This window comes from Denticeps clupeoides, chromosome 12, assembly GCF_900700375.1.
Source record: "Denticeps clupeoides chromosome 12, fDenClu1.1, whole genome shotgun sequence".
NCBI classification, from domain to species: Eukaryota; Metazoa; Chordata; class Actinopteri; order Clupeiformes; family Denticipitidae; genus Denticeps; species Denticeps clupeoides.
Window position 1 is genome coordinate 5,205,443 of NC_041718.1, and position 25,041 is coordinate 5,230,483.

At 46.1% G+C, this 25,041-nt stretch overlaps 1 protein-coding gene across 3 annotated transcripts in view; it reads left to right on the forward strand.

Annotated features, from left to right (window-relative positions):
- Nucleotides 1–25,041, forward strand: part of pdzrn3b (PDZ domain containing RING finger 3b) — an 83,805-nt gene that overhangs the window by 21,458 nt on the left and 37,306 nt on the right. The window contains exon 1 of one of the 3 annotated variants that reach the window (XM_028999287.1): nt 23,771–23,886. The exons of the other annotated variants lie outside the window; for them this stretch is intronic. Coding sequence (XP_028855120.1) covers nt 23,881–23,886 — 6 coding nt within the window. The 5' untranslated portion in view covers nt 23,771–23,880. Of the gene's footprint in view, nt 1–23,770; nt 23,887–25,041 lie in introns of those variants that run through there. 3 annotated transcript variants of the gene reach the window in all.

The window sequence follows — 25,041 nt, forward strand, 5'->3', positions numbered from 1 at the left end:
TACAGTGCAGAGATTTCGACTTCACCGGCATTGTACATTGATTGTGCATTAACCAGTGTAGCAGATGACAGGGCCGTGATGAAATGAACAGACAAGGGTGAACATTCTGATGGTCGGGGTGTGAGGTGTGGTGATGGGTATTGACTTTATTGATGTATTGAAGCTCACGTCGTCAAGTGGCTTGCTTTAAAGGAGCTTTTTTTTTATGAAACCTCTGTTTTTGTTTTTTTTGTCTCTCCTGGACACGCTGTCTGTAATGAGTAATGAGGTATGACTCCAAAAGGAAAAAATGCAGCTTCGCGGTTCTTTAAAGCACCTCCTCAAAGTTGATGTGTCCGAGGGCAAAGTGTCGGAGCTAAATATTGAGGCTGGAGTTGGAAAAGCTGACAACGGCGAATTTCCACTGGCCTCTCAGGATGGCATCCCGCGTTCGCAGCGTGCATGTGTGTGTGCTCCAGAGACATCTGTAGCTCAGGCCAAGAACGGACTGTGGCGTAGATCATTGCTGGTTACGCATCGGACTCTTTCACATGACTTTTGTGTTAAACAGGCACAGCGGCCACGCACCGGGCAACAGGGGGAACGGGGGCATCGGGCCCTGGATGATTGAGTTGTGGGCGGTTGGATGTTTTGGGAGGGGGGCTGGGCAGCGAAGCGTCCACTGCGGTCGAGGGCTAATGGGTGAAACAGGCCGGACGTGAGCCGCATTAGTCCAGGCTGGGGGCTGAGCTGCTGTTTTATGATGCGATGTTGCTTCTGTAGCAGCTGACTGACCACATTTAGCCCCCCGGACATTTCTTCTGCTAACTTTCCCTTCAAATGTCTTTCTCTCCGTTTCTTACTTTATCCCTCTGTTTCTCACTCTCACTCAACTCCATAATAGAGTAAACTTGGCTGAGCTGAACAATGGTATAGAACATGAAGCACATAATATATGCTTCTCAAACAATTGTCACAAAAAACCTTCACTACATATTTTTATGTTAAATTAGAAGTCAATTAAATTCGTTTTAATAGAAATTAACTCAAAATTAATACGACGCTGAAAAAAGTGAGAAATAATGTAGTCGACCCCACATGTGTTAAGTCACTAGATACTGGATAATAGTCTGAAGTTGACCAGTTTCATTGCTTTACTTTCATTTACTACATTAATCATGTATGGGAAGAATTTTTGAACCATTTTATACATTTTAATGGGCAAAACATGACAATGGACTTTTATTATAAGTTCCTGCAGGGTGGATTTTCTAGATAAAGATGGTTATTTAATATACGTACAAATTTTTGGGGATAAAGTTACAAAAATGTTTCAATAAGTTGATCTGATATGACCTGTTGGACAAATTTTTGCTACCAATTTTGTCTCTTTGTGTCATTATGAACATGCCCTTTTATGTACGTGACAGTGATTCAAAAGAGCAAACTGTAAATTGTGCAAATTGTAAATTGTAATTAATGAATTAATTTCAGTAATCCACTGAAATTACGAAGATTTATTCTTCTGTATTTATTTATTGCAATAGGCTGCTCCATTTGGGTGGGTGTCTGGGTATTTCCTAGCATGTAGCTTAATAGTTAGTTTTATTGAGGGAGACCATATTTTGCAAGTAATCTGATCCGATGATTTTATTGCTATAGAATAGCTTCCTCCACGCACCTCATCTGAACAATAGCACACACAGATCCAGCCTCTGAACACATGACTCACTAACTCAGTTAGGGCCCTCCTCCTCTCAGCTGCTTTTTAAGATCTCCTCTAAAGATGCCACCCCCCCGCTGTTCATTCCAGAGACTTATCACTAATTGATTAACAAGCCGGCCTCGCAGCCACTGCCTCTGCCAGAACGGCCAGGGGCAGAGAAGGAATGAGAGCGAGGACGAGCGTGTGGGTGGGGGCAAGAAACGCAGAGTCATACGGAGTTCTCAAACATACCCGCGAACCTTTTGTCAAGGCCTTTTGTCTAATGATGCATTGCGCTTTCCAGCTTAATAATAATTTAAAAAAAAAGAACTTCCAATCCCCTGAACATATTAAACATGATCATTAATTTGCGCCTGTGGCTGCATTAAAATCATGTGCAGTTTATGTTCTTGTGTAGGTTCTGCACATGTCCATGATTAGTGAGCCGGTTCCATGACTTTGCTCGAAGACGTCCTCTTGGCTGTGGAATAGTTGCTGTGGAATGGTGGAGCTGAAAACTAGAAGCTCAGTCTGGTTCTCTGGTGTAAACAGTCCAACAGCGGAGTTAGCACAATATTTGGGGAAAGGAACTGCATTTTTCAGCTCAAAAAAAAAAAAATGCATGCGGTGTGATTTAATTTCGATGGTTTTCGTCATTATTGTTTTTGCTACAGAATGAAAAACCGCAGTGGACACACATCACGACGGCACAGTTTGTGTAGTGTCTGTGGTATCGAAAGTGTTTAAAATACATTTTTAAAGTATGAATAGCGCGAGTGTTCGGTACGGAATAGTCATGGACCGGCGTCTCGAGCCGCCTTCAGTCGCGTCACCGTCTGCCATCTTCAGAATGAGGAGGGTGATTAGCAAGTGTGAGATCGCGGGGTTGTCAACTCCTCCTGAAGGTTGCGCGCTTGCTCTGAAAAGACCTTTGTGTGGCGCAGAAAAGGAAAATGGACCAGGAAGCGAAGCGGTGCACACTCCTGCCCCTGTCTTAATATTGTGTAACCAACACAGACTTTCTTTTTATAAGACGTCCTTATCCATCCGTAATGGTAACATATTGATCTTTTCCAAATATGGAACATCACTATTCTCTATGTGACTCAAAGCCCCCAGTTGTGTAGTAATGATGTGGTTGGCTGAACGTATGTGCATCCTTATCACACAACTTGTCTGGACATTTATTTGGTGCATTTAAATGGCTTATTTGATACTTATTTGACTCGGTTTTTTTTTCTCTCTTTAGTCTGTAATCCTTTACCGGATCAACTCCAAATGAGATACTGCCCCAACTGTGGCTCTGAATATTTAACAAATTTTGACACAAGGGTCCGTGTTTAAACAGTGCAAATAACACAAGGGGTGTCAAGGCAAGACTTCACACTGGTGGATCCGTCTCGGTTCTTTTTCTTGTCTTCTTTTTCTTTTCTTCAGTATTTTTTTTTCAGTAGAAGAACAAGAGAACATACATATGATGCAAACACTCAGGACATCTTCTTCCTTGTAAGATGGTAAAGTCACACTGTGGTACGTGGGTGCAACAGGTATGTAAACTGATTTGGTGGCCATGACGCAATTTAACATAGAAGAACAATTTGTGCGCTGAGATATTGTTTCATTACTTTTGTTTGGCCTCACAGCCACAGTCTATCACTGGTCACAAGACATAGGGCCACCACTGCTCCAGTGTATACCGGGCATTATAGGCATATCAATATTGCCCTCCTCACATTCCATAACCGCTTAGTCCTTCTCAGGGTCCCGGCTCAGACGCACGGACAACGATGGACAATGCAGAGTTGCCTGTTCACCTGGTGTACGTGGGTGTTCACCCAGTGTACCTTTGGGTGGCAGGAAGAAACCAACACGGGTAAAGCATGCAAACTCACAAACACACACACACAAGGGCTGAGTATGGATTCAAACTCACAACTTTGGAGGTGTGAGGCCACGTTGCTACTGTGTGTCCCTGCATTAGACCTTTCTCCATTTGGAAAAGCCCCCAGTCTGTCCAATAACAGTCATGTATTAACCAATATGTGCATTTCTTCATTACTTCTTCCCCCATTTATGTAATATGTACACACATTTAAACTTCCCGAGCTGGCTGATATGTTGAAAAATGTGAAAAAGATGACTCCACATGTCCATGGTGCCACCCCACAGTGACTGTCCCCTGTCCAGATGATACTCTATACGTCCTCTGTGTGTTTTCAGACAAGGACTGTGCGTCCTTATCCGTTGGTCTGGACGGCTGCAGTAAGGCGGTACCTCCCGCTGCGAGCTGGCTCCGGTACAGCTGTCTCCATGAGGGTTATACCAAACACATCTGTGTGTCTCACATGACGGGCTTTCCATTTATTATGTGTTATTGTGAGGTGCTGCCAATGGAGGTCCTTGTTACTGTGATATTTGATATCGGTGTTTGATGTGCTTGGCTTTGGGAATAATGAGACGGAGTAGAAAGGATATGGAGAGGACTGTTACTCCCCAGCCTGTTTTGCACACCAAAGCAAATCCACCTCCATTTAAATAAGCTTGCTGGAGCCTTTCTTCCAGCTAAACTGAACTGATTATCCCCCCCTTTTGCCGTTGTTGTTTCGTTTAGCATCTTGCTGGAGAATGAAGTTGAGATCCGGGCGAACTTCCGGCGATCATGGGCTGTGTTTTCTCAGTGTTGGTTCTCCGTTGCTCTCAGCTGGATTTGCATTATGAAACAGGCTCGTGGGAACTGGTGCCATTGATCCTTAATTATAATAATTCGCTCAAAAAAAACTGCTTGGGCCAAAGAAAGATGAAGTGTGACGAAAAGTGTGAGCTGCCTGCCTGATGATGACCTTTGCTGTAACTCTTCATTAGTTCATGTCTGAAAGGGAAATGGTGGACAGAGACATGGTGGTAGCGGCCTAGTGGGTAACAGTCATGCCTACGAGCCAGAAGACCACAGTCACAGGTTCAAACCCCACTTACTAGCATTGTGATCCTGAGCAAGAGGCTTACATCTGAGTGTCTCCAGGGGGGGACTGTCCATGTAACTACTGATTGCAAGTCGCTCTGGAAAAGGGCGTCTGGTAAATAGCTTAAATGTATATAAATTTAAAGTAAAATGCATTTTTGTGTTATCTAGACAGGATTGGTGTGGAGAGGGGCGGCTGGCATCTGAAAAAGGGCCAAAGTTCAAGGAGAAATGTTGTCTGTTGGGAGACCTATGCCCAGGGTGTTATGTTATGTAGATAAAAAAATAAAAGAAAAAAACATTCATTTGTATCTGCTGCATTTGCATAAAGTAGCATATATTAACTACATATATATATTAATACATATATTAATACATATTTATCCTGTCTAGTGTAGAATTTTTATCTAGTATGACTGCTTTATCAGAAGTGCCTCATTGCACATAACATTCTACATTTTTCCAAACTGTTGTTCAACCAGCACATCAGACCTTTTTTTAAATGGAAAACCATCTGCACTGGTGAGGCCTAATACAGGTCCAACCTTGCTAAATGAATGGTTCCTGATTGACAAGTCAAGATTATCCTCCTGACGCAACCCTCCCCATTTACCCAGGCTTAGGACACCAAGAAATACCCCAGTGACTGGCCTTAAAGGTTGTATTCTTGTAATATGAAATATAATTAAGGCAAAAAAAAAGCTTTTAACAAAAACAAAAAGCTGAAAATATTGTCGCAATTACTTGAAAAATGACAATAATTTGAATGCCTCTAAAATTGTAACCCTTAGAATCTTAATCAAATCGTGAGAAAAGTAAAGCCCCACTAGCCAGGGAGGAAGTACACACACCCGTCGCTAGCGAGGTCCAGCTCTTTCGGTGGACTGTTGATGTGCAGCCATGGAACAGGTTTTCAAGATCGCAGCTGCTGGCCCACGCTCACGCACACACAGCTGGGCTGGAAACAGAGGCAGCAGTATAAAATCCTGCACTTTCTTGCAATAAAACTGTTCACCACGGCCCTCAAAATGTCAGGGGAAAAGAAATTCACTTATAAGACAGTCCTTATGTGCAATGACACCGACTGACTCTTCTGATCTCCTTTCTTCATCTTTATTGTTATCTCACCCTTATCTTTATTTGATTATTCTCATATTGAATCTTTGTTGGGATTCAATTGGGTTTCCAAAATGCTTTATATTTAATTTGGCTCGCTTTATCACCTCTCATCTCCAGTACTGATGCTTTTTACAGCTATTGTCAATGGTCATCGCTGCACCTGCCCATCCCCTGAATTATCGTCTTTTTTTTTTTTTTTTTTTAGGGCCCTCGTCCTAATTAGAGAAAGCCTCCTCCGCTGTGTGCTTTGACACAGCTGAGGGTCAGTCACACCATGTCCACCTTAATCAATATCAACTGCCTGCAAATTAGCAGCACATGCTGGCCACTTGTCACGGGGTGGACTGGCTCCCAGTGAAGGCCTGGTTCCACAGAGCTGGAAAAGAGCAGTTTTTTTTTTTTTTGGGTGGGAGATTTATGGCCCAACATGAAACGATCGCCTCTCGAGTTATTTCTGGACTCCGTGACTCACGTCTTGTAAAATGCAGCATGTTCTGCTGAATGTTGGTTTGAGGTCTTTTTATTTCCTTTATTTTTGTTGCGTTTTATTGCTGTGCATTTTTATTGGTATATTTTCCCACATTTTTAAATAAGTAATCATTTCTTTTACTGCAAGCAGAAAATTTTTTTGGTACTTTATTCTTTAGGAATAAAGTAAAAAAATGTATTATTTTAAGTAATTCTTTTTTTTTTATCCCTTTATTCATAGAGAAATTAAGATGCTGAAAAAAACATCATGACATCCTTTTTCACATGAGAACATGCTGCCTGATTACCGATGGAGGACCGGTTCACGTATAAAAATGGATTATAGCGGATAGTCATGTCCAGATAACATCACTGATAAGGTTCCCATTGCACTACTACAAAGAGCCGCGTAAATAGCTACCAATATAGGTCAAATAGAGGAAGTAACCACACCCAGACCCCAGATCAACAGAAATACTGCCACTTTTCAGTCCTTGTAGCCTATATCAATGTATATCTTTTAATCTGTTAAAACGGTGTTAAGAACCTACAACAATTCTTCCTAGTTTTATGACATCAATAGACTGTGATTTCAAATAACATTCTACCAAACCTTGTGTACACTGGTATGTACAAAGGTGTGTAGACTGTGACGCAGGCTATGCACTGACAACAGTTATTTTAATGTGTGCCGGGAAAAAGTGGTGGTGGAGCAGGAGAAGGTTGACCTGGTCATGGCTAGTGAAAAATAATTTTTTATTTTCGCAAATATTCTTTTTGGGTTCTGCATATATATATATATATATATATATATATATCTCACACACACACACACACACACACACACCACACATATAGGTATATGTATATGTATGTGTGTTTCTGTGTGTGTATATATATATATATATAGAGAGAGAGAGAGAGAGAGAGAGAGACCGTTGTTTCATGATTCTCATATTTTGCTTGGAATGACCGAAAATCATACAAATGTAAGGTGACACACAGTTTACCTACCTACCTATATGAATTAGCAAAACACAAGTGACTTGGAAACTAAGATCATTTCCAATTGCGGAAGTTTTTTTATCTTTGTTCCAGTACCGAATGATGTAGCACTACTTATCGTTTCAGGGTCGACAGCATTTCTGTTCTCCCAATTAGGGAACTCATAGTTACAGCTATGATTTAAGGGTGGCCAAAAATCTCCCCACTGCCCTCCCACCTACCCAGTTAATAAATCTTCTGCCTAGTTCAACCTCAGCACGAGGACTGAAGCGCACCGACGCTGGAACTCTCCAGCGCCCGGCTTCTAATTTCATTAACAGGCAAAAAAGTGCACGCGCTCTGGCACGCCACTCTGCAATTTTTGGACGGAAACACGACCTGCGAAATGAATTCTATTTTTTTTTTTTCCCCTGAGTCATGATTTACGTACGCTCTGACCGAACTGCACTGCGGCTGGGCCGTGTGTTCCAGGACAGAGTTATGGCCTGAGGTTTTCTTTGCTTCATGTCCAGCTGGAGTTGCGTTCATCTCCATAAACAAAGTTAAGCTTGAAGAGGCGCTGTGGAGGATCTTTTTCTCGGAGATCTAAGAAAACCCTACCGTCCCTATACCTACTTTATGCCGCTTATATCATTCATTTTTCGTTCACCTGGGTGGTCACGGTGTTTGAACGAACTATATCTGGCAGCATGTGGTAGAAAGGTTGTGTCTAAATTCACATGATAAGCACTTGGGTGCCAAAGAATTTTGGGCCGATATATTTTTGTGGGCTGGTGCGATCTCAGGTTTTGGTATGTTGCTGAGATCACCACTTAACTCTCCCTACCTTCTGTTAACATGTTCAATACTTTCTCCCTCGTCCACATGACAGTAGGCATCTGCCAGCTTTTATCTCCAGCTGAACTCGGGCAAGAAGTGTCCATTAACACCAAAAAATTACTATATAATTAAAGCAGCGTTTTGGTACAGATTTACAACACGTCCGTTCATTCAGAAGCACGTTGGGACATCTTGTCATAGGGGGGCTCCCATGTATTATGAATATATTTTTTAAAAATGAAAAATCATATTTCTCCACCCCACACAGGCAGGTTTGAAGTGTCTCTATGGAGCCACCATGGTTTGTTTTGCTCGTATTTACAGAATGGAGTTCCCTCTGCGAGACTCTGTGGGTGTCCTTCTTCCTTCCCTTTTCTTTTTGTTGTAAACTCGCTCTCTCTTACCGCAAGCTGCTGTCTCTCAGAGACTCTTGTCTCCCACCCACAGCAAATGTTGGACGGTGTAATTAGGGGATTGAGAAACGACTTGTCAGCAGTTGGACTGGACGCTGGAGGCCAGGCCACTGACGATGACCAGGCGTGCCGAGATGTTCCCCAGAGCAGCCAGCTGAAGCTTGTCCTGCCGCGACCGTGTGGTGACGTACGTAACAGCCAAGCCTGATTACTCACGTTCGGACCAAAGGAAATGAACGATGGAGCAACGTCCTGCTGTATATATTCGAGGGTTTCATCGTCTACCGGGATTTCATTTGGCACGGAATAGCAATCCACGGCGGCACATCCCTGTGTACTTCCGAATCAATCGGCGCCGCCTGGGAAACCAATAGCCTCGTAGAAGATGCGCTGACATGCAATGAAACCTCATCCAAGAAGAATGCCGGCGGCCAGATCTGGTCGGAGAGGCCTGGCGACTTCTCCTCGTTAGCGGAATTTATCGCCGGGCGACCGTGGGCGCTGGCACGCCATCTGCGCACGCGTCCCCGCGGCAGAAGAACATCTCAGCTCGCGGGAACATGGCGAAGCTCAGGGAGCCGCTCCAATCTGACGGGTTCAAGTGTCCCCGTTAGCTTGACACCGACGTGTAAAAGCCAGACGAGAGCATGCGGTGACCCCCAGCTCGCCCGGCCGCACATTTGGTTCCTTTGTTTGTTTACCGCATGCGTTCCTTACCAGTGGCGTGCCGCTCCAAGTCCAAACATCCTGTGTGTGTGAGACATGGGGTTTTAATTATGCCAAGGCCTTGTGTGTGTGTGTGTGTGTGTGTGTGTGTGTGCGCGAGAGCTGTTAAACGTCCACATTCATTCAGGCCGGCTGTACCTCAGGGCTCTCCGGGTCGGGAACAGGGGTGCTGTTGTGCTGCCGGAACGCAGCAGCGCGAGCCGCCCCCCCCGTGGGAGAAAAATGTGAGAAATGTTGAGGGGAAACAGCGAAGGGACGTTGTCCGGGGCGAGAGCCCGGATCCCACCGGCGTACCGATCAATCACGGGGAGGCAGGACGAGTGCGCCTGGATATGATCTTCCTTTGATCGGATCGCGGATATAAACCGCGTCCTGCATCCCCCCCCCATCTAGTCAAGGACGGCCCGCGGTAAAAGCCACACCCGCCGAGGCTCAGGAGGTTCCCAGGGCTGGATAAAGGCCCGTTTAGCCTCACCTTCCTCGGAGCGCTTGGGGGATAAACCCTAGGATCGAGATTTGCAGTTAGCACCCCAAATCGGTGCCGTTTAAACCTCCAGAGACGCAATACGCATTACGGCGGCGTTCAGGAATCCCTCGCTCTGCCGAAGGCCATTACTCTTCGTAATGACCCACATTTCGCTTAAAGCCGCCGCCAGAATGAGAGAGAAAAGGAGCAGGGTCGGGCCAGAGCTGGCAGCTGCCGGAGACCTGCCGGCCCAGCCGGTCACATCTGGAGGCATGATGGCCGCACTCCGGTCACTGAGTGCACGTTTGCGTGCAAGTTTTTTTTTTTTGGAGAGAGAGAGAGAGAGCGACGTTTGGACGGACACCGCCGGCCTTATTATCGGGCATTACGCAAGCAGACGGCGGCCTGCTGTATGCCTACGGGGGGGAGGGGTCGCGACCTCAGCATGACACGGCACCGAGCCCACCGACGTTCCCATCCACAGAGGAGCGGCGCCCTCACCTCGCCAATGGGGAGATTACACGAAACGAGGGTGCTGGTGTCTCCGTAGCATTAACGACCGTCCGCATTCGTTCGTTGGTAACGGGGGGACCGCAGCGCAGAAGGACGTTTTCTGGCGTCCTTGTGGAGCAGGAGGACGAGCTTTTGCCATGCGATGTTTTGAGAGGTCCGGGACCCCTTCCCCTCCCCCCCTGGAGGGGCCGGGTTTCCTGCTCGGCCCCGGCGCTGTAATCAGATCCCTGGCCTGCTCAGGCCCTGTTTTTTTTGGCACCGCCCGTCCACAGACTCTGGCAGGAGAGCGTGGAGCACTTCTCTCCCCCCCCCCCCAAACCTTGCCCCCCAATAGCGTCTTCATCTTCTCCTTCCACCACTTTTTTTTTTCTTCTTTCTTGTGCCTCTTCAGTCCGTTCGGGGGATATTTTTCATTAATTTCATTTTTTGGTTTCTGCATTTATCAGGTCATTCCAGCTGTGTTTGTGTGAGAGGATTATTTGGCACGATCAGAGCGGGGACAATGAGAGAGCGCTGACCGAGCTGCTCCAGGACACGACAGCCGTGAATTTTTCAGGCCATTTTTGGCAGTAATCTGAGACGGTGCTTCACCCAGCACATATTTTAATGACATTTAAATATCTCCAGATGCAGTTCAAAAAAACAAAATGGCAACGTGCGCGGGGCTTTTGCTGAGGAAGCCCCAGCTGACTGGCTGCAGAGCACAAACCATTAATAAACTATTTGGTCACTCGTAGTTATAACGCGTTGCCATCCACGTCAACCACATGGGATTAAGATAATGACATTTTTCGTCTCGGATTTTCAGCGTCTAGCCTCTGCCCAATAAGAGTAATAATTGGATGGCAGAATTACATTCCTGCAAGCTATGGCCTATTTATTTATTGGGGTGGGGGGTGGGGGGGTATTGTGACGGTGCGCACAACTGCAGCCTTTGTGATGTGACTGTTGGAGAAGAGTCAGAGGCAAAAATGCATGTTTGTTCTGGTTTTTTTTCTATATCTGCACGCCAAGTGGACTCTCTGTTTCCCAATAACAGAAATGATAAAGCTCAGCTCCGACTGGGAGAAAAACATCGACTCTTTCGTGTCTACAAGTCTGTGTACTTGTGTTGTGTGTTGCCCACATCGGCCATTTACTTATTAAGATTACGGGCTGTCGAGCCCTCTCAGAGACTACCTTTCACTGCACCACAGAGACACTAAACCGAGACGAAGCTGGGTTTAAACCCCCCCCCCTTAAATCTGGACTTCTCGCTCTTACCTACAGCAGAGCTGAAATGAACTCCATATGACTATTGGCCAGCCTTACCGAAACGAGAAATTAGCCGGCACTCAGCTTTCCAGTCTCTCTACGCATGCAATGTTTTCCATTGTTTTGCAAGTGTGACGTTTGCCATCGGGGAGCTGGTTGGAGGGGTCGGGCATCACGGGGTTTGCTTTACTTGGAGGGGGGGGGGGGGGGGGGGGGGGGGGAGTCACTTTAGTCACATGGCTCCACCTCAGGGAGGAACGTTGCACTAAAAAAAAAATCAAATTGTTTCCTCTGTCATTACACAGATTTACTTCCGACCCCCCGACGCCCCTCTCTGATTCTGAGGACACAGTAATGCCCACCACAGACTGTGCGATCAAATTACAAATCACACCGTGTGACGTGGATCTTATAAACAGAAGGTGTGTCGATTTTACGATGATGACACCTATTTGTCACCATCAAGCATACACTGAACAAAGATTGATGAAGCGCTGATGTGTAGAGGACAATGTGAAGGAAAGGCAGTGAGCATCTGCTTCCACATATTATACAAGGATTTCTTATTTATTGCTGTCCTACATACTGGACTTCCTTCATTTTACCGCACTGCTATCTGGGTATTTGTGGCCCTCGTAACCACGTTGCATTTTTATTAGCAAGTCAGTAGACACAGAACACACATTAGACCATGACAATGGTGACCTTTCAACTTCTCCCACATTAAGACATAGGACCGATGTGCCGGAGCCATGACCAAATATAGTCGACCGTGGCAAATATGCCATCGTTTTTTTGTCGCGATTGACATGTTTCGCAGCGAACAGCAGCAGCTGTCATTTTGGTGACATGCCTTTGCGTCCACATTGTCCCCCCCCCTGCCGGCACCCCCTCTGTGTGTCACTGAGTCCCTGCCAGTGTATTCTAACTCTGGAAAATGGTGGCATGCTGACAGTACATACTTAATGGGAATAAGCCATGGTCAATTACAGACCTGATAAAGTAACCTGGTCAGAGCATGAAAAATGAGCCCAAGCTTACAGATAAAAATTCTTGGATGAATAGACCAGAATATCTTGTAAAACCAGCAATCGGAGGCTCACTTTACATTGGTGTGTATGTGTGTATTTTTATTTTATTTTATTTTTTTTACAAATGATGCTTGATAACTGGGTCATGTGACGTTACAGTGAGGTGTACATAGGGATAAACAATGCAGCAGAATAATAAATCGTGTTGTGCTGAACTGTGGGGTACAGTTATGGACACTGTGTGTTTGAGAGAGAGAGAGAGAGAGAGAGAGAGAGAGAGAGGTCAGCCATACGACTGGGCTCATTCTGTCTAAATTTAAACCAGTGGACAGACAGACAGCCGTAGCCCCTCTGCAGCCCCTGCTTCAGACTGCAAAACATACGAAGGAATCGCACCGTTCAACAAGACCAGGATGAGAACAAGATGGCCCTGTGGTAGACCAGTGCCGTTTCAATCATGGTTTCAGTCCCATTATTAATCTGCAGACCTGCAGCAATCTGACCAAAATCACGGACCAAAAAACTTCACACGAAAAAGTTCTGTTGTAGAGTCAGAAATCAAATGTGGTTCATCTATCAATAGGCAAACGCGATTTTCAGATAATTCACATTAATTATCTTTCTTTCAAAATTAATTAAGAAACTTTCTCTTTAGTGTAATTATTAGTGTAAATAGTGGCTCCATATTTGTGTGAGGTGGCAATAATTCTCTAAATAGTTTGTAGGTGTGAGAGAAGGTGCCACGACCCTGATCTAGGCTCATTTTGCATTATTCATCTTCATTTACATTTACAATTAGTGAATTGCCCGCTGTTTAGTTTAGCTTACGTCTCACTAGGGATGACCGTAAACTTCAAACAACATCAAACACAATGCAGAAGCTGGCCAGTGAAGCTTTTAAAAAACTATCTTTTCAGGTGGTGCTGCATACGTTGCGTCCATATTCCATATCTGTAAATTACAGATGATGGCCTGTGCCCAAACCTGGTGGGGTCCATTTGTTGCCATAAATATAGTTTAGCAATATTCAGGTCAATTTGACTTTGTGCGGATTTCTTTTTTCTTTGCACAGAAATTTCAGAGAGAATCTAGTCATTAAAAAATGTTTTGCCTTGGAGTAAATATAAAGTCCTGGCAATTGTTTAGTGCAAATGTATAAGAACCCTGGGCTATAGGGCTAATTACTAGAGGTGTGCATCTTCACGTTGAACGTTGTTCAGCCATGAGGCTGGGCTGATCCTGTCTATGTTTAAATGCGCGTTGTTCGACGTGTTTGTCCTGACGCAAATAAAATCCAATGCATCCAGAAATTAGGATTTTTCTATCCGTTGTGATTAATCATTCCATTAGATATGGGAGTAATGAAGAAAGAAAGTGAAGTGATTGTCATTGGTATGCACAGCACACGGTGCACGCAGTGAAATGTGTCCTCTGCATTTAATCCATCGCCCTTGGTGAGCAGTGGGCGGCCATGACATGCTAAAATGCTCAGTGGCATTTTAGCGGATCAGGATTCGAACCGGCAACCTTCTGATTTCGGGGCCGCTTCCTCAACCGCTAGGCTAACGTGCTAACGTGCTAATATGCTAGGTAATGTTCTTGAGATCTGTTTGATGAAACAGGAAACTGTTATTATGCCTAAAAGATTCTCTCTCTCTCTCTCCCTCTCCGCAGGTAAGATTTCACTCACCATTGAGCCCATGATCTGCTGTAAGTGCCCCTGAGAGGCAGGAGCTCCGGGCCCCTCCCAGCGTAAGCCCGGGATATGATATCCCACCTGAATAGCGCTTGTTTTGACAGGGACGTGAGCCGGCGGCCCGTTCGGCGATGGCGCGGGGCGCGGCGGGCCGAGCGAAGCCCTTGTTCTCTCAGCGCCCCGCCGCATTGTAATCCTCTTGTCAGTCAAACAATTGCGGCCGATTGCCGGCGCAGGGCGATGCTATCTCGTCAGCGCTACGCCGGCGTGACAAAAGCGAGGAGGCTTCCGTCCGCCGTGTTCAGTTATTCAGCGATTTATTTTCTTCCTGCGGTGTTGGCTCGGCGATAATGGAGACTTAACCCGCGTTGGCTGGATCCTTTGCATAATCCCCGGCAGAGAGTAACTTCCCGAGCGAGCGTAATTACCGCGGGAGCCGCAGCGGCGCGGCAAGACAGGCGGGGGGAATACTTTAATCCGGCTAAGAGCCGCGCGAGGGCCGCGAGGGCCGCGGACGGGCAGCTCCTTCGCGTTCGTGGAGGGGGCTTAGCGGCATGTTTTCTTTCAGGGATGAAGAGGCGGCGGTTTTGTTTCGAGGGCGAACGCGGGAGCAGAGGCCCGCTGATCCCGCTCTGTACCCAAACACCGAGGCACCTTTTTCAAACGGGGACTGGCGCGCTGGTGCAGCACAGAGGAGGGTTGATGGCGGCCCACCACGTGTTGCATTCCAGCGTTATTAAATATACCTCCAATACGATACCGTATGGATCTTGTCAGTTTTAATATAAAACCTCTACTAGAAATGTCAATTAAATCCCACACATCACAAAGCAGTTTTGGGTACAGCATTGGCATTTTATGGACATTTTAAAACAAGCTGCTTGAGTTTTGCGTGATGGAAATGTGCTGCAACTGTGCCGCAGTCAGCCAGCACGGGCGCAACAGCTGCGGCGGTACGGGGAGACACGCTGTGACCGCGTTGATCCCCACATGCCACCTCTTTAGAAACACCAGGCCTGCCCTTTGACAACTTTATCGGGCTGCTGTCCAGATAGTTATCGCCATTAGCACATCGGTGGCGTTGAAGTAGACGTCCCGCGGTCAGAAACCAGTGACTGGAGCGATTGGAGATGGCGGACGCAGGCCGTCCAGAACACAGCTGGGTTGTAATATACCGTGCATATACCGTGTGAAGCTAAAGCGTAGGAGTTTCTAATAAATGGGTGATGGGTGGAGGGTCACCCTTGGCTAGGAAGGCAGAGGAGTTGGGAGGGCTACATAACAAATCAAGCACGACCCCCCCCCCCCCCCCCTCCTTTTGACAAGAGGAGGACCGGAGGCTGACAGCTCTCAGACCCCCCCTCCCATTCATTCACGCTCTTATCACCAACCAAGCCCCGCCCACCTCCGCTTCTGCTCCATTCAGTCGCGCCTTGACGTCAGTGGGGCTTTTCCCCCTGTGATTAATATTCGCTCGGCAAGAGGAGCCGACCACAACTGTTCGACCGAGAGGAGGAGTATTTTTAGACGCCGGTGTTAATGAAAGGCCAGGACAGCGTTTATCGGGGTACTTTTCTTTTTTTTTTTTCTGGAAAACACGGGCCGCTAACGTGGAACGTGGAACGCGTCACTCGCACTTTGTCAAGTGAAGACGTCCCCAGAACCGCTGCTTCGGGGACGTCATCGCAGACCCACCCTTTTATTTTCCCAGTTTATATAAACCCCTCCTGTCATATTTGTTTAACTAAATGTTCTGAAAATGAATTCTTTTTGCCAAGGCTGATGCAGAACCATCCTTGTCAAGCGACCGGAATTTAAGCGGGGCTGGGTGTGCTGGCTGACAAGGTAAAAATAAAGAGCCCGGGGGCGGCCCGTCCTGCTCGCCAACTGCGCTGCCTTTTCCTTTTTTTTTATAAACACTGGGAGCGTGTGCTTGTTTGTTCTGCTGGAAAAGGATGTATTTAACTGGGCCGCTGGCTCCGGTGCGCCCGGTCGCCCGAGAGAACCTTGCGCTGGGGTGCGCCTTTGTGGCACCGCTGGAGTTTACGACGAGCTATCCTAAATAGAAACCTGCATGGGCAACTGGAGAGAACGATCAAAATGGTGGCCAAAAGAGAGTCAATGTTTATCGTAGGCCTCGGAACTAGAAGGGGAAAGTACACCCGCTCTCACCACTTTGGCACACGTGTCATCGAAACGTTTGCATTGTGAGAGAAAAGGGGGCCGGTCGCGGCCGCAGCGTGGAAATGAGTGAGTGGGAGTCAGGAGTGTGTCGCTCCCTCGGCTGTATCCAGTCTGCACACACACACACACACACACACACACTACGTCTTTAATGCCTTCTACAGACAGCACAATTCCGGGGGTCTTATAAGATCATTGCAAATCCGACTGAGTCTAGTGAACTTTGTTACAACGTGGGCAGATGCCAGTTGTTCTTTTTTTTATGTGTGCAGAGAAAAATTCTCAGAGCACACGAATTCCAATAATTCCATTATTTTTTTTATTTGTTACACGGACAGTCCCCCCCGGAGACACTCAGGGTTAAGTGTCTTGCTCAGGGACACAGTGGTAGTAAAGTGGGGTTTCATAGGCAAGTGTGTTCATTGCATCACCATCAAAGGCATGTCTGGCTTCTGTTTTGGATTGAGAATGTAACGTCTCAAACGCCTTGATTAAAAATGCACTTCATTAGTACTTCATAAATGTGATGAAGGTGCTTTGCAGATCTTATGTGAGGACTGTTGGTACTCTAATTTTTGTTGGTGCTGACAATGAAGTATCTTTGACAATTGTGGGGGAATTGAGCGGCGAGCCAATAAACACCTCCATAAATGGCTTGGAATTCCACCAAGCTTCATGTCAGTGGGGCTTTACGTTAGGTCAGGTCAGCTACAACCACCCATATATCCATATTTCCTGATAGAATTAACAGTCCCATGGGAGGATGGAGGGATTGAGACCTCAGAACAAAAGACCACTAAAAACCAGGACTTGATCCAGCAATGTAAGGTGAAAGGGTGGCAATCCTGGCTTTTCCCAGTTGAGGTTGGAGGTAGGGGCTTTCCTGCACAGTCGGTGGGGAGGGTCCTTACAGTGCTGGGAATGGAAAGGAAGCAGAGGCAGTCGGCTGCTCGCAGGCTGGATGAGGCAGCAGAGAAAGCCCCGTGCTGGTTATGGAACATTAGGGGTGAATTAAGCTGGAAGCTAGGATAAGATGGGCAGTGACTGGCCATCACTGCCGACCCGCCGACTGGAGGGCGTTGTGGTTCAGGTTGGACGCCCAAGTTGCCATCATCTGAAGGTATCAGCTGAAGCTTTCAAAAAGTAAAGTGAAGCGATTGTCTCATGTGATACACAACACACAGTGCACACAGTGAAATTTGTCCTCTGCATTTATCCCATCACCCTGAGTGAGCAGTGGGCAGCCATGACAGGCGCCCGGGGAGCAGTGTGTGGGGACGGTGCTTTGCTCAGTGGCACCTCAGTGGTACCTTGGCAGATCGGGATTCGAACCAGCAACCTTCTGATTACGGGGCCGCTTCCTTAACCGCTAGGCCACCACTGCCCCAGGAGATGATACCATCAGTGGGCAACCAACTTGAACCACAGGAGTATGCAGCAGTGTAATGGTATCACAACAACCTGCCCTTTTAACAGGGGTGCCTACACCTTTAATGTCCACTGTATGTCATGTTACGTTGGGTCTATTAACTGTAAGTGTAATGATATTCAAAGATATATACATAATATATAATCTCTAGAATTTCTAAATGGTTTACTTATCAATTTATTGTTATTAGCGTTGTTGTGCTGTATTGCACAGTTCAGAGCCACATGGAGACAGATCCTCAGAAATTCAATAATGCAATTTTATTGATTACTTTCCCAGCCCCACTTAACAGGAGCATGTGGAGAAGTGTGAGGGAGGGTATAGCGGCAGTGGCCGCTCCCCAGGCCATGAGTGGAGTGAAGGAGTAGCCGTAGAGGAGGAGGCAGACAAGACAAGAGCCTGTGTTATCAGCGGCGAACGGGAGAAATGATGTGCCGGGCGGAGCCGATAGTCCGGATAATTAGCCTCCCCCAGACAGGACCATCTGCTTCCCTGATAGCCAGAAACGAAAACAGAACGAGCCTCTCCTCCACCTCCCCTCCACATCTCGCTTTTCCTGTCTAGTCGAGGGGAAGACAACACGAAGAGAGAGGAGAGGTCCGTAGCCCGGACCTGTAGATGACTGGGTTACCACAGTTATACTGTTGGCTCAACCAGGGCATTTGTCTTTCACTTGATCTCACAGAGCCTGTTGTGCCATTAATATTTCAAATTGCCCAATCGAAAAGAGATCTTTGTATTCATAATAAAAATGATTATTAGAAGCGTAAGACTAAAAATGTCGACGTCTGCTGTAGACGGCTTGTGACCAAACACGCAGATAGATATTCAAAGTTCCAAGTGAATGCGGCCGTAACTGAAGGTGTGAAATGCATGTGGCTTTACCGAACGCTCCCCGTGCGTAAGACCTTATGTAGCACTGCAACTTTATTTTTTTCATTCTGCTGTGACAATGAAGATTTATAAAAATCGTGGTGAGAGACTTGTAATTGACCTTCTGCATGCTTGGTGTTTGTCGCTAGGATTTCTCTTTGGGGTTTTTTTTGTTGTTGTTGTTGTTGCGTCACATCACTGGATGGAGATGCTGTCATTTTGCAATTTAGTTTTTTTACTGAAATTGTGTTTTTTAATCAATAATGGAAACAAGACCACCTTTTAAAGCATCAGTCACATTGTGTGATTTGTGATGCACAAAATTATCATCTTTTTTTTTTAATCTAATATAATTTTGTTCCTCTTCATGATCAGTTCTACTTTCTATTATAATATTGTTATTACTGCTTCTAATTCTTTCACTGCCCTTTCCTCTCTCCCTGTGAGGCTTTAGTCGGCTCCGTCCACGTGCTCCCATTGAAGTCAGAGCTTCATTTGGCTTTGATGGTAAAGGGGTGAAGTCTCGGTCGGCCTTGCCCCTGTGTTTCTGCCAAGTGGCCTTTTCAGAGGGGGGGGGGGCAGAGCTCCTCAGTCCTCTCGAGTCAGACTAATGCATTCACAACCTGTTTGCTCTCTCTCCCCGCCGCTCTGCTGCTGTCTGTGGGTGACCTTATAAAAGATCTGGAGCCCTTCCAGAAGAGTGAGTTCAATTAGATTACAGACACCTCCTTTTCTGCTTTCCTCACCTCGACCTGTCGGAGCTGGTGTTACACACCATCTGGAATTTAATTTAATTAAACCTGAGAGAGCTATTGGGGGGCATTAGGATTGTCTGGTCCCAACCACTCTTATCATTCGGGAGCGAGAGTCTTACTGTGTCTCCGGTGGGTCTCCTCCAGGTCCTGCATGGAAATGCCTTTATTTCAGCTTCACTGGTTTGACTTCAAAGGCAGCTGTGGGGTTCTGGGGTAACACACACACACACACACACACACCCTCTCATTATCGAGAGTTTTTTCCGCTAATCTTTAGGGGCACACCTGATGACCCTCGGCTCTAGGAGCGGTGTGCTAATCTGGGTCGTGAAAGACCCCAGCTTTAATCCCCACACTGAGGTCTGCTCCGCTCCGCTGCTGCGGCGACCTGATCCTGGATCAGCAGACGAGCCGGGCATTTGTTAAACAGAGCCCATCTGAGACTCCGAGGTCAGAGGGTGTCAAAGCAGAGGGCAGGAGGAAAGTTATGTGGCCTGGGTGATAACGTACATTCTAATGGCTTTAAAGGGGCTGAGAAACTGGCACCAGCATCTTATCTGACAGTTGACAGCGGCTCTCCAAATAACCCCCTCCTGTGTCTGATGACCCTTTGACCTTTATTAGTAATTCTAAATACTTAATTTATAGGGTGGTAGTAGCCTAGTGGGTAACACTCTCACCTATGAACCAGAAGACCCAGGTTCAAACCCTACTTACTACCATTGTGTCCCAGAGCAAGACACTTAACCCTGAGTGTCTCCAGGGGGGGACTGTCCCTGCAACTCCTGATTGTAAGTCGCTCTGGATAAGGGCGTCTTATAAATGCTCTAAATGTAAATGTAATATGAAAGAAACATTAATAAATAATAGTAATATGTATCAGATTGTTATGATATATTATTATGAATATATCACAGTTAAGCCTTTCTTTTCTGGTTGTTGCGACAACAAGAACTTGTTGGTGTGGTAATGGAAAGGGCAGGAGAGGAAAAAGTTTTGAAAGAAAGTGAAAGTGTCATTGTCACAGCACACGGTGCACACAGCGAAATGTGGCCTCTGTATTAGGGATTTGAGCATGCTACCCTTTGATTATGAGTCCACTTCCGTACCCACCAAGCCACCACTGCTTGTTTCATAGATCTAAACTCGTTAGACTTTCCCATTTGAATCAACATCTTGTCACTTGTCCGCAGAATGACTTCCTGGTCTGAACCCATGTATCTGAACTCAGCTTATAGACCTGCGTCTGGAGTACTCCTGTACTCCCAGTCCTGTTCCCAATCTCTGTTCTTGTGGCACTTTGTATGTCTCCTTTTAAGTCCCATGCTTGAACATTAGTCATTAGTGGATCAAAGCATCTACTAAATGATCATAATGTAATTTATTCCCAAAATCACAGCTCTGTGGCATGATGCACAGTAGCATGAAGAAATGTTTTTTTCTAAGTTTGGTTAATAGCATCGTAGACCCTGACAAAACATGACTAGTACATGGACGGTGTAAAGGTAACAAATGGGAGAAAAAGATGTATAAAGGAGGCATATCCATGCAGAAACACCGGTGAACGTACTTAAGGTATGTGAGACCAAAGAAGATTCTGATCAGTCAGCGTGGCCTCCATCATGTCTGTGGTTTGTCAGTGTTTTCAGACAGGCCGGTCACGCCCAGAGGTAGAAATCAGTTCGCAGCAGCGTTCTTAATTTAAGCCTTTGATGTTTGCGCGTATCAACCTTGAACCCGGTCTGTCAGACTGCGCGACTGTTTACCCACTTGAGGCGACTCCACCAGATCAATGAAATGGCTAACATGAGAGCGCTACTGTCTGCAGAAGCTGCCATTTCCGGTTAACCAGTAACTTCGGCATGGCTGCTTAATTCACTGTAGCCAGTATTGAGCTCCATGCCAGCCCAACACTGTTTCAGCCTCAACGAACCCGACCTTCTTCTCCCCGCCATCAGTATACGCCTGCAGTCTCAGCGTTATCCGCAACACGTATTTATATATTACGTCTGTGTCAGGTTTTTGCCACGTTTGCAGACGTCTATTGTAGTTATGAATGTAGTTATGAATGGTGCTGATTGCCTGCAGAAGCAGACTGGTCTGTTGGGGCTGGGCCGGGGATTGAAAGAGAGGGTGAAAGAGAGGGGAAAAAATGCTTATCGTTGTGTCAGAGTGGTTTGGAATCGCATGCTACCGAGGCGGGCGCTAAACAGAGCGTGTTATTTTAAAGCGCAGCCATGTGGAACCGGGGCATTCTGGACAGGCCAAACACACTAGCTTGTGAATAATAATTATAAAAAAACAAGGATTCGTTTTTTTTTTTTCTTTTTCTGGACTGAGGAGGTCTCACATTTACATTTACTTGTTTAAAGTGAAGTGATTGTCATTGTGATGCACTGCAGCACAGCACACGGTGACACAGTGAAATGTGTCCTCTGCATTTAACCATCACCCTTGACAGGCGCCCGGGGAGCAGTGTGTGGGGACGTGTGGGGTTCTTTGATCAGTGGCACCTCAGTGTCACTTTGGTGGATCGGGATTCGAACCGGCAACCTCCTGATTACGGGGCCGCTTCCTTAACCGCTAGGCCACTGTGGACACGAAATATGCAATTTACACTGCTATGTAAAACCTCTACTCCTACCAAGGTATTTTGATTAAATTTGATCTTATTTTAAATGTTTTTCCAGGCATAATGTCCCCACTTTTAGTAAGCGTGGTGCTCGCCAAGGTGCACAGTGAAAACACACACAAACGCTGAGCATCTGAGCATAATTTTCAACAGGCCTCGGGTGCAGCTGACAACTCGTCCAAAAATGCAGGACAGCGTGTGCCAGAGAGAGAGAAAGAACAGCCTCAAGTCCATTCCTTGCACAAACAAACACTCTTGCACACCCAGGTACACAAATGCATACACACCTCCTGCAGTTGGTCTCGTCAGACTCCGCAAATGACCAGATATGTCACTCCTTCTCTCTGTTTCACTCTCGCGTTCTACTTATTGATTAGAGTGTAATCTAATTAATGAAGTGTAATTTAATGCAGTACTCCAAAAACAAGCCGTTTACTTTTCTCGCGTTCGCTCTGGACTCATTGCAGTCCCAGCAGCGTCCAGTGGGGACAGCCGGCCAGACATGTAAAGCCGGTCTGGAAAATATTCATAGCTCTTTTCCATTTTGTCATGTTACGGTTTGCTTGAAAGTTTATTGAAAATGAAACATAAATACATAAGTATTTGCAGCCTTTTCTCAATACTTTGTAGAAGCACTTTTGGCAGCGCCACACATTGGCACACTTATTTTTGGACAGTTTCTCCCATTCTTCTTCTCGGAATCTCTCAAGCTTCATCAGGTTGGATGGGGAGCATTGGATCTCTCAGATGTTCCGTCAAGTTCACGTCTGTGCTCTTGCTGGGGCGCTTGAGGACATTTGGAGAGTTGTCCCAAAGCCACTCCCTAGTTATCTTGACTGTGTGCTTAGGGTAGTGGTCCTGTTGAAGATGAACCAGTCTGACGTCCAGAGCTGGTTATCATCAAAGATATGTCTGTACATTGCTGTACATTCATCTTTCCTTCTACCCTCACCGACATGTGTGCAGGACTTTGGTAGGCAGGAGGAAACTGGAGAACCTAGAGGAAACCCATGCCAACAGCCCTGGCAAAGGCTGTGAAGGACAAAGAAGGACACTTTGTCATTATGGAGTAGAATTTAATTGAATCCATTTTGGAATAAGGCCGTAACAAGATAAAATGTGGAAAAAATGAAGTGAATACTTTCTGGATGCACTGTACAAAAAAACACACATGCCGAACACCCAAGACATTACAGCAAAAACACATGTAGGATCTGTTGTACACACACACAAACACACACACACACACACACACACAAGGAAATCTCAATTTATAATGGAGTTTGTGTGTGTCTGTGTAGGCATATGAAATGTAAGCCCATCTCATACTCCTAGCAACTGCAGGCTGATAAAAATGTTCACAGTGCTGCTCTGTGCTAGGGGTGTGGAAAGAATGTTTATGTGTAACCACACACACACACACACGCACACACCCTCAAGCAGCGGCGGCGGGACTCACACACTCGCGCTCAGTCCAGCCGAACAGGCAGCAGAGTGTGTCCTGTGTAGGTTGAAAGCCCCCAGGGCCCAGGTGCTTCCTGTCTGTATAGTTCGGCTGAGGCTGAGTAGACCCGTGATTGGTCCACTCAGCTGTGGAGATGATGCCGGCCTAGATGATGCTGCTGCTGCACAACCCCCCCCCAATATGGTTCTCACACACACACATGCATACATACATACATACAATTACACACATTCTCTCTCTCTCACTTTCTCTCTCGTTCTTATTCCCTTTTGCCTGTTTAAATTGGCCATTGAGGGTTGTAGCGGGCGGAGGAGGACGTTCGTTAGTTTGATTTTGTTCTGCTGTGTTTTGCCTGTGGCCTCCCGCTCCCACCCCAGCGTTGCCGTGACATGATGGTAAGGAGAAACTGATGCATGACAAGCGTGGTACTGGCTGCATGTCCCTCTGCTCCTTTTGGCTTGGTCTGCTCTTCCCGGAGTTTCTGCCCGCGACAGCCTCGTCCAGCCTATCAGTCCACTGCAGGCGTCTCCAGGACAAACATTTCCACAGCCGAACGATGTGAACTTTATTTTTCTTAGCTTAGGCAGCTGTGGTGGCTCTTTAAAGTATATTGGATCTGAGAATCCTGCGATTTTTGAGGCGTTGGTAAAGCATTTAGTTGACCTGCTAGAGCCGAGGCTTGGGTTTCTATCTCCTGCCAACACGCTGGCCAGATGTAGGCAGTGAGGAAAAGCAAGGGCTTTAAAAAGATGAAAAATGCGGGGGAGCAAGCGGTGGGGTCCAGCGCCTCCTAGCGGATGCTACAGGGACTGCATAGCTGTTGGGGTTCCTACTATGGGTCATTAATGCACGTGACTGGCCATTTAATTAGAGACACTGCACGTTGAGAAATGCATTGTATGGGTGCAGATGAGGAATCGTAGGACAAATGGTCAGTTTATGTCTTCAGGCATCCATTTCTGATGCTGGCTGTGGGTGCTGGACATGTATTACACTGACTGCTAATCTTTCAGACATAAGAATATTGCGCATTAAAAACTGCACATTATGTGCAAATTTCTGTAAAGGGGAGACCTCCACGCTAAAAAAAATCCCAGTTTCTGAAAAGTATATATATGATAATTATATATAAGTATATAAAAGTATATATATTTTTTTATATGCTGTAGTTCATAGCAATTAAGGCTACAGCCCATAACTTTATCTATATTGTCTGCAACAGTACCTAATATGACAGTATATAAATATGCTGTAGTTCATCATTTGAACTACAGCTTCCATTCAGAGATTTTCAGCAAAAATGTGGTCTCAGTAGAACTCCAATTACCATTTGGTATCACATATCTCATCACATGGAGCTATTCTTAAAGTTCTTACACTTTAAGATGAAAGGAAAAAAATGGAAAGCCTTATCTAATTCAGTACCCCACCTCCCTATCTGCCCCATCACGCTGACGGCCAGAAGGTTTCACTGTGGCGCCCATGTTGCAATGCATCACAACTCCATCAGCATGAAGTGCAGAACAATGGTGATGTGAGAGCAGATGTGT